Source organism: Tupaia chinensis, unplaced genomic scaffold, assembly GCF_000334495.1.
Source record: "Tupaia chinensis unplaced genomic scaffold, TupChi_1.0 Scaffold149502_1, whole genome shotgun sequence".
Lineage (NCBI taxonomy): Eukaryota > Metazoa > Chordata > Mammalia > Scandentia > Tupaiidae > Tupaia > Tupaia belangeri.
The window spans coordinates 221110-235004 of NW_006209346.1; the positions used below are offsets into that span (position 1 = coordinate 221110).

General features: G+C 39.9%; 1 protein-coding gene across 3 annotated transcripts in view; it reads left to right on the plus strand.

Annotated features, from left to right (window-relative positions):
• Nucleotides 1–7827, plus strand: part of PDE4B (phosphodiesterase 4B) — a 216286-nt gene extending 208459 nt beyond the window's left edge. For all 3 annotated transcript variants that reach the window (XM_006171376.3, XM_027769431.1, XM_006171373.3), the window contains 4 exons: nt 1286–1440; nt 1536–1658; nt 2357–2539; nt 5519–7827. In XM_006171376.3, coding sequence (XP_006171438.1) covers nt 1286–1440; nt 1536–1658; nt 2357–2539; nt 5519–5884 — 827 coding nt within the window. In that variant the 3' untranslated portion in view covers nt 5885–7827. The remainder of the gene's footprint in view (nt 1–1285; nt 1441–1535; nt 1659–2356; nt 2540–5518) is intronic.
• The last annotated feature ends 6068 nt before the right edge of the window (nt 7828–13895 follow it).

A 13895-nucleotide genomic window follows, 5' to 3' on the forward strand; every position in this document is an offset into this window, starting at 1 on the left:
AGGGAAAGTGACCTCACTGACCTTTGGGTTTTGTTCAACTTTAAGATCCCAAGCCACACTGCAAGACTTAGTCAGGATCAAAATGTGTGATCTTTGTATTAATGAAAATTCATTCATCCTCTCAGTTAATGCACTCTGTGCTGGAAACCTAAATATTGTTTTTTCTTCTGAGAATATTGATTACCCTATTGTGGTCATGAATAATATCACGTGCTGACGGTTTTATAGAAATACTGTTTGAAGTACTTGGCTAAAAAGTAGTCCTTGTCATCAGTTCTTATTCTTTATCCTTGGAATCTCCAAGAGATTTAAGTTTGGGAAACACTTTTTAAAGTTCTTTTCTTGTAGTGAAAGAATGAAAGCTTTGGGTAGCTCCTAGTCTAGATGGGCTATATCAGTTGGCATGATGCAATGCCATGAAGCAAACCATGTAGAAGCTACTTGGCTTCACTCAGACAAAAGGTCTTTCTACTACACCCACCTGCAATACTTCAACATATAAAGCCTGCTTGCAAATATGTGTCCTTGATCACAGGGTGAACAGAACAAGAGTGCTCAAATAGGTGCACTACCCTTCTTGAGAATGTAACCAGAAGTGTGCTGTGAAAGCCATCTATGCAATATCTAGGTACTTTGGTACCTGCATTGAGTAACACATTGCCATCACTTGGGTGTTACTCTTCGTTAAGAGAAAATGTGGTTTGATGACCATATTTCCAATTGGGGATCTCTACCAAGATGTCAGTGACTCTTCTGTGTACAAGGCAGGCTAAAAACTGTAGCTTTGGTATCCAGCGACAGTGATTTCTAGTGTTGAGAGCTAGAAGACAGGAAATTTAACATCAGGATTATTTCAAAAACCATGAATGTTTAGTTATCATATTTTTATTTAGTTCTTTTCCAATGCATAAAATGTGTGATGAAGACATATAGAAAATTACAAACCAAGATAAAAATACAATTTACTTGCTCAAGAATGCCCTTGCCTAATGTCATATTCATCACCTGACATATAGAAGGAGAAAAAGGATTTTGAGATACAGTCATTTTAATCAAGGGGAAAGCTTATGCCTCAATATCTATTAGAAACACTTTTTTTTTTTTTTCTCAGAAACTGACTACATTCTGTTTGTAGAGAGACCCTGCTTTTCTGGGAGGGAACAACATGTGGATGATGGTTCTTGAAATAATTTGGAAAGAACTGAATCTGATTGCACATTGAAGTCATGCCAAGGCTTGAATTGTATCCCTTTTTATTCAGTCATCATTTTTTCTTGTTTATTAGATTCAGAACTTGCTCTGATGTATAATGATGAATCTGTGTTGGAAAACCATCACCTTGCTGTGGGTTTCAAACTGCTACAAGAAGAACACTGTGACATCTTCCAGAATCTTACCAAGAAGCAACGCCAGACTCTTAGAAAAATGGTCATTGACATGGTAAAGTTTCAGCCTTGCTATATCCCTTGCTTATTTTTGTCATTATCTCTGATAGACTGAATTTATTAAGAGATTTCATTTTCTTTTTACCCAAGGTCTTAGCAACGGATATGTCCAAACATATGAGCCTGCTCGCAGACCTTAAGACAATGGTCGAAACGAAAAAAGTTACAAGTTCAGGCGTTCTTCTTCTGGACAACTACACTGATCGTATACAGGTATTTGATGAAATCTCTTGACTTAACATAAAACTAAACCAAACTAATCAAAAAACAAAGCAAACATAAGTTTATTAGTTCCATGTGCTGGATTACTACTACAGCTCTGAGCTTATTTTAAGAATAAGCCAAGGAAAATTGATGTTCAAATGTTTTCTCTAATTTATGAGAAGACATAATCCTATTTACTAAATTGTTTTAAAAATGAATTGCAAAATCTATTTGTAATAAGACATCCTTGACTATTGGTCCCCAAAGATTGTGTTTGAATATAAATTCCATTGATTTGAAGTGTGGCGGGTCTGTTTTGGTTATACAAATCGCCATCAGCTGCTCTTTTCTTTCCACAAGTGGAAAATATTAAACATCATCTTCTTTGAGTAATTCTTTGCATTCTTTCCAAACTGAGGAAAGAAAATGATAGCAGCATCTGACCTCGAATATCCCTTCCAGTTTTTAAATTCAAGGACTGTCAGTGTAAGAAGACACACATTTTTCCCTCTGGGGCTCTATCATGTGAAATAACCAACCCCGGCCAGCACCATTGTAGTACTGCCTTTTTTGGTGTGTGCACCGTAATTATAATGCAACTAAATGTTCTTGGATTTGTTACCAAATGTACTAATATGAGAAGGATGATGTGTCCTGGCAGTATTTACTACTAATTTAATGAGATTTCCAAACTTGATGATTTTTAGGTACTTCGCAACATGGTACACTGTGCCGACCTGAGCAACCCCACCAAGTCCTTGGAATTGTATCGGCAATGGACAGACCGCATCATGGAGGAATTCTTCCAGCAAGGAGACAAAGAACGGGAGAGAGGGATGGAGATTAGCCCAATGTGCGATAAACATACAGCCTCTGTGGAAAAATCCCAGGTATCTAAATACGAGATTTTCAAAGTTTTTGTGAGGTCTGCTGATGACAGAACTGAAAGGTTCTATTTGGTTTCTCTCTTTTAACAGCATGGGGATGGAGCGGGTAGTGGTCTTCAAAAAAATCACAGAAAATGCATACTATAAAAAAATTATGTACAGATTTGAAAATATTTTGCACCAAAATAAACTCCTACTTTAGTTTTTCTTTTTACTTTTTGAAGTCCCCTCATGAATATAGATGAAATGATAAGGCAGCAACTATTCATTCAGTTCCATTATACCCACGAGTCATTGTCTTTTCCATTACACTCAAATTTCACAGAATAGAGATAAAGCAGTTATCAGAAACCCATTGAATTTTGGACTGTATGTCCTCAAATGGTTTAAGTAGTTTTCTGTGGTTTTAGCAAGTACAGCTGATTGGCTGTCTCCTCCATCCTGCTGCTCCAGATTCCTCCTAGCTCTGTCTTTACCCAGGAGCTCTATCCCTCATTCTTGCTTCCAGCAGCCTCTGCAAGCTTTTGCTCTATAACAAACACACTGCCACCGTCACCATAGGTAGTCTCTCTTACCTCATAGACAAAGCCCTGTCTGGTGTCCCCTTCCAAGGTTGCTTCTATGCTTCTGGAAATAAGCTCTGTTCATGTCCAGAGCAACAACTTCTCTGTTTACTAAGGACAAGAGACAATACTCTGAAGGTGAGGACAGAGGGGTGCCAGACACCAATAGCTGCAAAATATATTGCACTAGAAGGTATCAGTATCCTGATAGTTTCAAATGACATGGAAATGTCATTTGTTTCAGAACAAGAAATGCGCTAAGTCAGGTGACTATGATCAAAAACAGATACATAGGCCGCCCAAGGTTTTTAATCACAAAAACTTTTTTTTTTGGTTTTTGGGTTGTTGTTTTTTTCCCCACTACCTCCAAAGCCCAAAATTGTATTTACTTACATCAGTGTACAGTCTTTTGCAATTATTACTTTGTTGCTTTTTAGATAATCCCCATTAAATGAGTTTAAAATGTGTGAAAGTATCCCAGAGTCTAATACACTGTAAAAGTGCATAATAATAAGGTTAAGTTATTCATGACCAGTTCAAATATCCTAAAGTCTTAACTGGAACAAGATGTAAATAACTCTAGAGGAATGACATCCTTTTATTAATTGGTTGTCTCTTTATATGATGATCTGGGTGGTCTTCCACACATTTTTCCCATACATTATCTTTTTTGAATCCCCAAAGAGGCTAGTGACAGATAAAGCCAGTGTTTCCCCACCACGTCAGGGCTCATCAGTGACCCAGCTGCTTTCTACCCAAAACTTTTCATTCTTCATCACTGTGGACTGATCTCCCTGTTGCCATGTCTACACTGGTGCTCCCCCCAGATGGACTCTGTTGAACATTGTCTGATGATTCTGGAAATACAGCTCTTGACTAGGTGCTGTGAGAAGGTAGAGAGCTTTCTCATCCTTTGACCTAGAAGATAAGCAACTGTGGTCACCTGACCAAAAAGTTCTGAGCATTTCTTAGCAGAAGCAAACCAAAGTAAAAAGGAAATGACTGCATGGTGTTGAACTTATTTTATTTCCTCCATTGCCTTGAGCCTGTTATTTCAAGTCCCTGGAAAATACCTTGAGAATAGTCTCTAAAATCCTCTAACACACAGAAGTATGAGGGAAGAAAAAGAAGTGGGTGGAAGCTAGAGAATCATCTGAATCATCCACAGTTGAGTTCTTATAACTAATGCAGATCAGAGATGGCATGCCTGGTGACTCTTGTTTGCTAAGGCTAGGAAATCACCGGGGGCAGGCCATGACGTTGAGGGGACAGAGGGATCTATTGACAGATATTACATGTGTCCAAAATTTGTGTGCATAATACAACTTGAGTGTATTAAGTGACTGGCCAAACACCAGAATGTTAGTAAAGGAAAGCTTCCAGTAGTATGAAAGATAGCTATTATGCCCCATGGGTGCCCTTGCCTGTCTCCCCCTGAATTCCAACCCAGCATCTAGCCAGCTCCCCAGACCATGACAGGGGAATTCCATTCTCTCATTCACGGGTGCCTATTCTCTTTCAACCTGCCCCCACCCCCAGAGTTTCCTGTTTGTCCGACAATGTGGAGGTCAGCATAAGGCCAAATAGCTAGCTCATGCAGGATGCATAGCCCCTGGGTAAACCATAACACAGCATAAGTCTCATACTTAATTCACAGGAACACTGGCAGAAGGAACTGCTTAATTGTTTTTATTTTCCCTTCTTTCTCCTGATGGAAGTGACTATGTGCCTTATAGATTGAGAACAATTGCAGGCATGTCCACAGAGGAGATATTTGTTTTGTTTAGGGGCTTGAAGTATTTTCAAGTGATTTACCAACCCCTCGACAAGCAAAAAATGTTACAGAACTTGAGAGATTCCAGAGCAGTCCAAGCCAACTCCTGTCATTTCGGATAGGCAGTACATTTTCAAGTTATCAGGGAAAGAATGTTGAGTCAGAACACATTCGACCTGGGGCTTCCTTCTACAGAGAATGACTCACAGAATCCAAGCAGTGACGAAGTCATTCCCAGCCATGGTTACTTCCAGACTTCTTATCTGGCACACGTAAAAGGAAAAGCAGTCTGTAGTAGGAGACGACCACAGGCTTTGGAATCAGACAAAGCTGGGATTAAGTCCCAGCTCCACCACTTACTAGTTAGGCAGCCTCTGGCAGGATGTCTAATCTCTCTGGGTCTTAGTTTCTGCCTTTGTTCATGGAAGATAGCAATGCTTACTTTGCAGGATTAAGAGGGCTCACGTGTGTGTTGCATCCAGTACAGGGCATACCATAGAGTAAGAGCTCTAGTGATGGACTCTATTATTATTAGTCTCTATAAGATTGTTTTTTTTTCTCTTTCTTTGCTTGGAAATCAGGATGGGGTGCTTGGTTTTCATAGGCCCATCACAATAATAGATGTACACCGTTATCTTTCTGCAGGTTGGTTTCATTGACTACATCGTCCATCCATTGTGGGAGACCTGGGCAGATCTGGTACAGCCTGATGCTCAGGACATTCTGGACACATTAGAAGATAATAGGAACTGGTATCAGAGCATGATACCCCAGAGTCCCTCCCCACCGCTGGATGAGCAGAACAGAGACTGCCAGGGTCTGATGGAGAAGTTTCAGTTCGAACTGACCCTTGAAGAGGAAGATTCCGAAGGACATGAGAAGGAGGGTGAGGGCCATAGCTATTTCAGCAGCACGAAGACACTATGTGTGATAGATCCAGAAAATAGAGATTCACTGGGAGACACTGACGTGGACATTGCAACAGAAGACAAGTCCCCGGTCGACACATAATCTCTCCGCGTGGAGAGGAACATTCCACCCTTGACAAGCATGCCAGCTGTGTGGTAGGGCCAACCCACCATGGGGGCCAAGGCCTACACGGGACAAAGGCCAGCTGGCCTTTCCAGTTACTTGAGTTTGGAGGCACAATGAAAGACCATGAAGCAAACAGCCGCTCAGGAAATTCCTCGGTCGACTTGCCTTGCTTGCAGGCGTGGCGAAGAGCTGAAGCTTTACGTGGTACTGAAGACCAGTCCTTACCATGACTAAATGGCTTGAAAATGGAAGATGCAAAATGGAGAGATCGTTCTGCGCTAACTTTTGGGACACCAAAGTCCCCGCTAGTGACTGAACTTACTAACGACTTCATTTATGAATCTGCTCACCTTGTCCCCTTGTCTGCCAACCTGTGTGCCTTTTTTGTAAAGCATTTTCACGTCTTTCAAATGCCTGTTGAATACCTAGAGTTTAGTATCAACTTCTACACAGATAAGCATTCAAAGTTGACATAATCTTTTTTGACTCTTTCTGGGAAAAAAAAAAAAAGGAAAGAAAACGGTCTTCCTTCTTTCTAGGGCAATATCTTTCACTTTACTGCAGTTACTTTTGCAAACAGACAGAAAGGATACACTTCTAACCACATCTGACTTCCTTTCCTTGTTGTCTGTTCCAGCTCCACAGCTGCCCTGACCACTTATCTCTGTCTGCCTGCTTTGAACAGCATTTTTTCTCCACTAGGGTTTCACTTTTTTGCTGTAAAAAGAATAAAGTCGAACACACTAGGGGGTAGGAAGTGGTAGTTGTGTTGTTCACCATAACAATCTGCATAAACTCAGCATCTAAGGCAGTGTGCCTGCTGTGTCCGGGACCCCCCTCTGCCACCGGGAGTTGCACGGTGCCCTGTCCTGGTCGTTGCCTCTTCTCTGCACCCAGTTATGCTGTTTTCAATCTAATGCTGCCTTCTTTCTCTTGCACTGCCTTCCTTGCTAACACCTCCATTCCTGTTTATAACCATGTATTTATTACTTAATGTATATAATGTAATGTTTTGTAAGTTATTAATTTATATATATCTAACATTGCCTGCCAACGGTGGTGTTAAATTTGTGTAGAAAACTCTGCCTAAGAGTTGCGACTTTTTCTTGTAACGTTTTGTATTGTGTATTATATAACCCGAACATCACTTGAGAGAAACATACAGCCCCCTCAGCAGTGAGGACAGGAGTGGGGTGGGGGGCTTTATCGTAGGGTCTGCCCCTTTCCCTATCTGAGTTGCTAATACTGCACAACCCCTTGATGAACCAGTTTTGCAAACAAGATTCTCACCTTAGATACTAAATGGTTTATACTGAGCTTTTACTTTTGTATAGTTTGATAAGGGTAGGGGGCCGGGGAGGTAGTTTTTACCCATGTTCTATCCAAATCTATGTATGCATGGGTTGGGTGTCACTGGGTTCTACTATAATTGTGGCTTTGGTTCCAAAAGAAACACTACATTTGCTCCCAGATGATTCTTCTGCGTATTCCCAAACTACCGACTTTGAAGAGCTAGCCTCCTGCCTGCCAGTAAGCAGGACTGTCAAGTTCCAATTTATTACAAAAGAAAACAATAAAACAATGTGAATTTCTATAATGTGAACCGATGTAGTAAATTATGCAAATGTGAAGCTTCCTCTCATAACACTTGTTAGGCCCCTTCCCGGGGTCAGTTTCAGTTTGTAAAATGTGTTTCATGCTTTCAGTTCAGCATTGTGACTCAATAGTTAAAGAAAATGGCACAAATGTGCATGACCAATGGGTATGTATGTCTATGAACACTGCATTGTTTCAGGTGGACATTTTATTGTTTCAAAAGTTTCTCACAGTGTATGTTATAATATTATTATATATTGTGCTCCAATGCATTCTTCAGAGACTTTTATATGAGGTGAATAAACAACAGCATGATTAGCTTAGACTGTAGGCCCTGTTATTTCGTGGTTAATTCTGACATATTAAAAGCAGAGTATTTTCTCTTCTCTCCTACCATACTCACAAAGAAAGCAAACCACTTTGCCTGCCAATAGTCACAACTGAGGTTTCAGAATCTGTGTCCAGAAAGTCCCCAAGCTTGGAACGTTTCATTTTTTTCTTAGCAACTCTTCACCCAGCTCAGTGGTGCGGGAAGGGAGTTGGTGAAGGAACACAAACAAACCACTTTACTCATCTCAAAGTGTTTCCTTCTATCTCCTTAAGGATCTGAAAAGTTTAATCCAATAGGTAAACAAAGGGAATCTCTAGCATGGCTAGGTCCTCTAGGAAAGCGAATCACAGGGCTATAGAATGTATGATGTAGTCAGTCCCATTGATTTCACACAGGAAGAATCTGATGTCTAAAGAGTCGTCTTAAGCCACAATCCACAGAGCATGGTAGCCATTTATGTTTTCTCAGTGATCAGGAAGTCCAAGTCTCTTGTTGACCGAATGAATAGTCATGTTTGTCTTCCTGAAAATGGCTATTTTAAATATTACAATTAAGAGACCAGCAGATGGTATAATGGTTATGTAACTGGACTTCCATATGGGTGACCATGGCTCGAGTCCTGAAACCAGTGGCTTAAAACTCAGGCCGGGCACATGTGCATGTATGTCCAAGATCCCAAGAGGAGAATGGAGAGAAGGAATTGTAGTGTGGTCACCCCCCACGGGGTGATTTCTCACCTTCTGCCTCTCTTTCTGGTGAATGCACATGTCCCATAGCAAAAATCTCTCTCTCTAAAAAAAAAGAAAAAAAATCATAATTGAAATATTTTACTTTGTTGAAATCCTCAAGTCAGCATTAAAACAAAATTTATTCTGAGAAGTATGTCTGTGTCCTGGCAAAGGCAACAAATGTAAGTCATTGGTTGGCCCATACTAATTTAACCACAAAGAGGTGGTCTATGAACCAGTAACAGGGTCTGCTCTAGAACTCCACATGATAGACTGAAATTCGTGTACATCATTGTAAGGACAGGAAGATGCTCTACCATTACAGAACGAGCTTGCCTGCTGGTTGCAGAGCTAATGTTTCCAGCACTTTCCATCGTCCTTGATTTCTGATGGCACCTCACCATATCTGAGCTCCTACAGATTGAGTGACAAAAGTAGACTGGTTACAATAGCCATATGTATGACTTTTATAATGCCTAGAGCCATAAATACTAGACAAAAATATTTTTCTATGTCAAATTGCATCATGACTTCCCAACGACCCAATATTTATAAATATTTGCAGGTCTGTTTTTACTGAGAAGTGATTCTTAACTCTTTCTGCAAATGAGAATCATTTGGGAAATAAATATTTTTTAAAATATTGATTTTGGGGCCCCATCTTCCTCCTTAGATTCCTGCTTGAATTGGTCTTTGGGAAAGCTTTAGTCATTGGATTTTTAAAATTCGCCTTAAGTAATTCTAACATACAACTGCATTAGAGAATCTTGCTCTGGAACTAACATACATAACAATCATACTTGTTGCTAAGATTTTTACTCCATTGTCTTCAGACATTCATTGTGTACCTACCATGACCAGCATTGCCATGCCCAATATAATTTTTGACAGTAATTGGGGTTATACTCTAGTTTTACCTTTCTCACTGACTCTAACTTTCATATAAGATTGAACACCACAATTGGACTAGTTTCCTACTTGGAAATCTCAAGAAGAGAGAACCGAGGCAGAACTCAGGAGTTCAAGGCTAGCAACTCTTCACCCAGCTCAGTGGTGCGGGAAGGGAGTTGGTGAAGGAACACAAACAAACCACTTTACTCATCTCAAAGTGTTTCCTTCTATCTCCTTAAGGATCTGAAAAGTTTAATCCAATAGGTAAACAAAGGGAATCTCTAGCATGGCTAGGTCCTCTAGGAAAGCGAATCACAGGGCTATAGAATGTATGATGTAGTCAGTCCCATTGATTTCACACAGGAAGAATCTGATGTCTAAAGAGTCGTCTTAAGCCACAATCCACAGAGCATGGTAGCCATTTATGTTTTCTCAGTGATCAGGAAGTCCAAGTCTCTTGTTGACCGAATGAATAGTCATGTTTGTCTTCCTGAAAATGGCTATTTTAAATATTACAATTAAGAGACCAGCAGATGGTATAATGGTTATGTAACTGGACTTCCATATGGGTGACCATGGCTCGAGTCCTGAAACCAGTGGCTTAAAACTCAGGCCGGGCACATGTGCATGTATGTCCAAGATCCCAAGAGGAGAATGGAGAGAAGGAATTGTAGTGTGGTCACCCCCCACGGGGTGATTTCTCACCTTCTGCCTCTCTTTCTGGTGAATGCACATGTCCCATAGCAAAAATCTCTCTCTCTAAAAAAAAAGAAAAAAAATCATAATTGAAATATTTTACTTTGTTGAAATCCTCAAGTCAGCATTAAAACAAAATTTATTCTGAGAAGTATGTCTGTGTCCTGGCAAAGGCAACAAATGTAAGTCATTGGTTGGCCCATACTAATTTAACCACAAAGAGGTGGTCTATGAACCAGTAACAGGGTCTGCTCTAGAACTCCACATGATAGACTGAAATTCGTGTACATCATTGTAAGGACAGGAAGATGCTCTACCATTACAGAACGAGCTTGCCTGCTGGTTGCAGAGCTAATGTTTCCAGCACTTTCCATCGTCCTTGATTTCTGATGGCACCTCACCATATCTGAGCTCCTACAGATTGAGTGACAAAAGTAGACTGGTTACAATAGCCATATGTATGACTTTTATAATGCCTAGAGCCATAAATACTAGACAAAAATATTTTTCTATGTCAAATTGCATCATGACTTCCCAACGACCCAATATTTATAAATATTTGCAGGTCTGTTTTTACTGAGAAGTGATTCTTAACTCTTTCTGCAAATGAGAATCATTTGGGAAATAAATATTTTTTAAAATATTGATTTTGGGGCCCCATCTTCCTCCTTAGATTCCTGCTTGAATTGGTCTTTGGGAAAGCTTTAGTCATTGGATTTTTAAAATTCGCCTTAAGTAATTCTAACATACAACTGCATTAGAGAATCTTGCTCTGGAACTAACATACATAACAATCATACTTGTTGCTAAGATTTTTACTCCATTGTCTTCAGACATTCATTGTGTACCTACCATGACCAGCATTGCCATGCCCAATATAATTTTTGACAGTAATTGGGGTTATACTCTAGTTTTACCTTTCTCACTGACTCTAACTTTCATATAAGATTGAACACCACAATTGGACTAGTTTCCTACTTGGAAATCTCAAGAAGAGAGAACCGAGGCAGAACTCAGGAGTTCAAGGCTGCAGTAATCTGCAGTGAGGACATATACCATGTCTGGGGCTCACTCCTGTTTCTAAATGTCTGGTATCCTACCCAGCACAGATCTGATGCTCAAACATTGTTGAGTACATCTGGATGTTGATGACCGTAAAACGTCAGTTAACAAAAAGATGAAGAGAAAGTACATGCTAAGTAATTTAACTCCCAGTGTTTCACACTCCATTGCAATGATCTGAGACTTGTCTCTCCACACAATACTAAACATCTCCAGGATAGAACAATATTTTTTGTTTGGTCTCTTATTTAATCTTCATATTCCTTTTTAACAAACACTATGCTGGCTCCAAGAGAAAGGAGTGTCCAGTGATGTTTGTTGAGCTAATGTCCCAAGAAACAAAGTGAAACCCTTTCATTAAACTTAGTTGTGAAATATATCCATATCTACTTGATTTTCTTCAGGAAGGAGTAAAATATACTGAGGAAAGCATAGTTTGACAAAACTATGTTCCCTTTCTAACTGTGGGAATATGGGGAAATATATGTTTTTCTAACTCTAAGTTTTCTCATGATTAGAGTTTAAAAATATGGGACCAGCAGTTGACATAATGGTTATGTCGCTGGGATCCCATGTAGTCAACTGCGGTTCAAGTCCCAGACCCAGTGGCTTAAACTCATGCCGGGTGCGTGTGCATGCATGCCCAAGATCCCAAGAGGAAAATGGAGGAGAAGGGATTGCAGCATGGCCATCCCCCCTGGGGGGTGGGTGGGGAGTGATTTCTCTCTTTCTATCTCTCTCTCTCTCTCTGTCTTTCTGGGGAGCACACAAAACCTATAGAAAAAACCTCTCCCCCCCCAAAAAAAAGTTAAAAAATAAACAGCTAAAGATGAAATCAGACATAATATTAAATGTAGCAGGCATTTAATAAACCTGTGTTGTATGGATGTGTATACTCATGGATTAATAAATAGTTAAAAACTTGAAAAATTGGGAACCAGCAGTTAGCGTAATGGCTATGTCGCTGGACTCCCACGTAGTCGACCGCGGTTCGCGTCCCGGACCCGGTGGCTTAAAACACGCCGGGCGCGTGTGCGTGCGTGCCCATGATCCCGAGAGGAGAATGGAGGAGAAGGGATTGCGGCGTGACCATCCCCCCTAGGGGGTGATTTCTCGCTTTCTGTCTCTATGTCTCTCTCTGTCTGTCTGGCGAGCGCACGCGCCCTATAGCGAAAATCTCTCTCAAAAAAAAAAAAAAAAAAAACTTGAAAAATTAACTTCTGTCTGAAAAGCATAATTTAGCAACATATTTTAATTAACTTAGGTCTTTTGAAATCAAGTTTCAATTAATCTAGATGTTTCTTCATATATGTGAAGATTCTAGGAGAACAGATCATTTCAATTTACCCATGTGGAACTATTCTGACACTGATAGGCTCACTGAAGTGGAAGGAAATGTAAATTGTATTATCCACCATCTCCCAGGCTATCAAATATCTCTAAAAACAGGTAGATGGAGCCAGCAGGTGGCATGGTGGTTAAGCGCATTGGATTTCCACGTGGCTGACGGTGGTTCAAGTTCTGGACCTGGCAGCTTGCTTTCTCTCTCTCTCTCTCTCTCTCTCTCTCTGTCTCTCTCTGGTCAAATTAAAATAATAATGATGATGAATAAAATTAAATAAAATAAGTCTTAAAAAAATCTGATTAAACATATCCAGAAATAAAAACAAACATAAAACTTCAACAATATCCAGTATCTTTTGAAATTATGTACAGTGTTAGGTTTTGAAATTGGAATTATATTACAGTCTTCTACAGTGCCCTCTTGGGTTGTTGTTGTTCTTTATATAGTCAAATAATGTGTATATTTACTCTTTCAATTTCCTGTTCCAATAGAAAAGAGGAGTCAGACTTTTACAGTTTTTTACTATACGACTTTGGGACAGGTTATATGACCTTTCTTTGCCTCAATTTTCTCATCTGTAAAATAGGTAATAATGGGACCAGCAGATGGTGTAATGGTTACATCACTGGATTCCCATATGGCTAAACGCAGTTTGAGTCCTAGATCTGAAAGCTTGAAACTCACACTGGGTACATGTGCATGCCCAAGAACCGAAGAGGAAAATGAAGAAAGGATTACAGCATAGACATCCATCCTGTGGGGTGATTTCTTATTTTCTGTCTCTCTGGCAGGTGCACGTGCCCTATGGCAAAAATCTCTCTCTAAAAAAAACAAAACAAAAAAGTAATAAAAACAGCATCTATGTCATAAAATTATGGTGAGAATTAAATGAATTACAGCTGTTAAATATTTGAAGTAGTGTCTAGTCTGTAGTGTGCATGAACAAATGTTAATTTATGTAGCTAGAGGTCACAAGTTTTCTCCAATTTAATTTCTTCATTTTTTTACATGACTTGCGTTCACAAGTCTTGTCCAATTATCTGGGTTTGCTCAAATCGACAGTGCAGCTGTTAGGATGAGTGGTCCAGGACCAAGCTCCATATTTTAGTGGTAGTAGGGCATAGTGTGACCCCTGCTTTCTTTGTTCTGGGCTTTATTCTCTAAACCAATGTGTATTCATTTAAGAGGATGTCTGTGACTCTCCTGGGTGATTCATAAGGTGCTGAGAGGCAAACAAAACCCTTGATGAACCACCACTACACTGAATCTTCTCCATTCCACACTTGTTCAATTGAGCTTCTGAACCTTAGTGTACGATTTGTTTTTTTCAATACAATT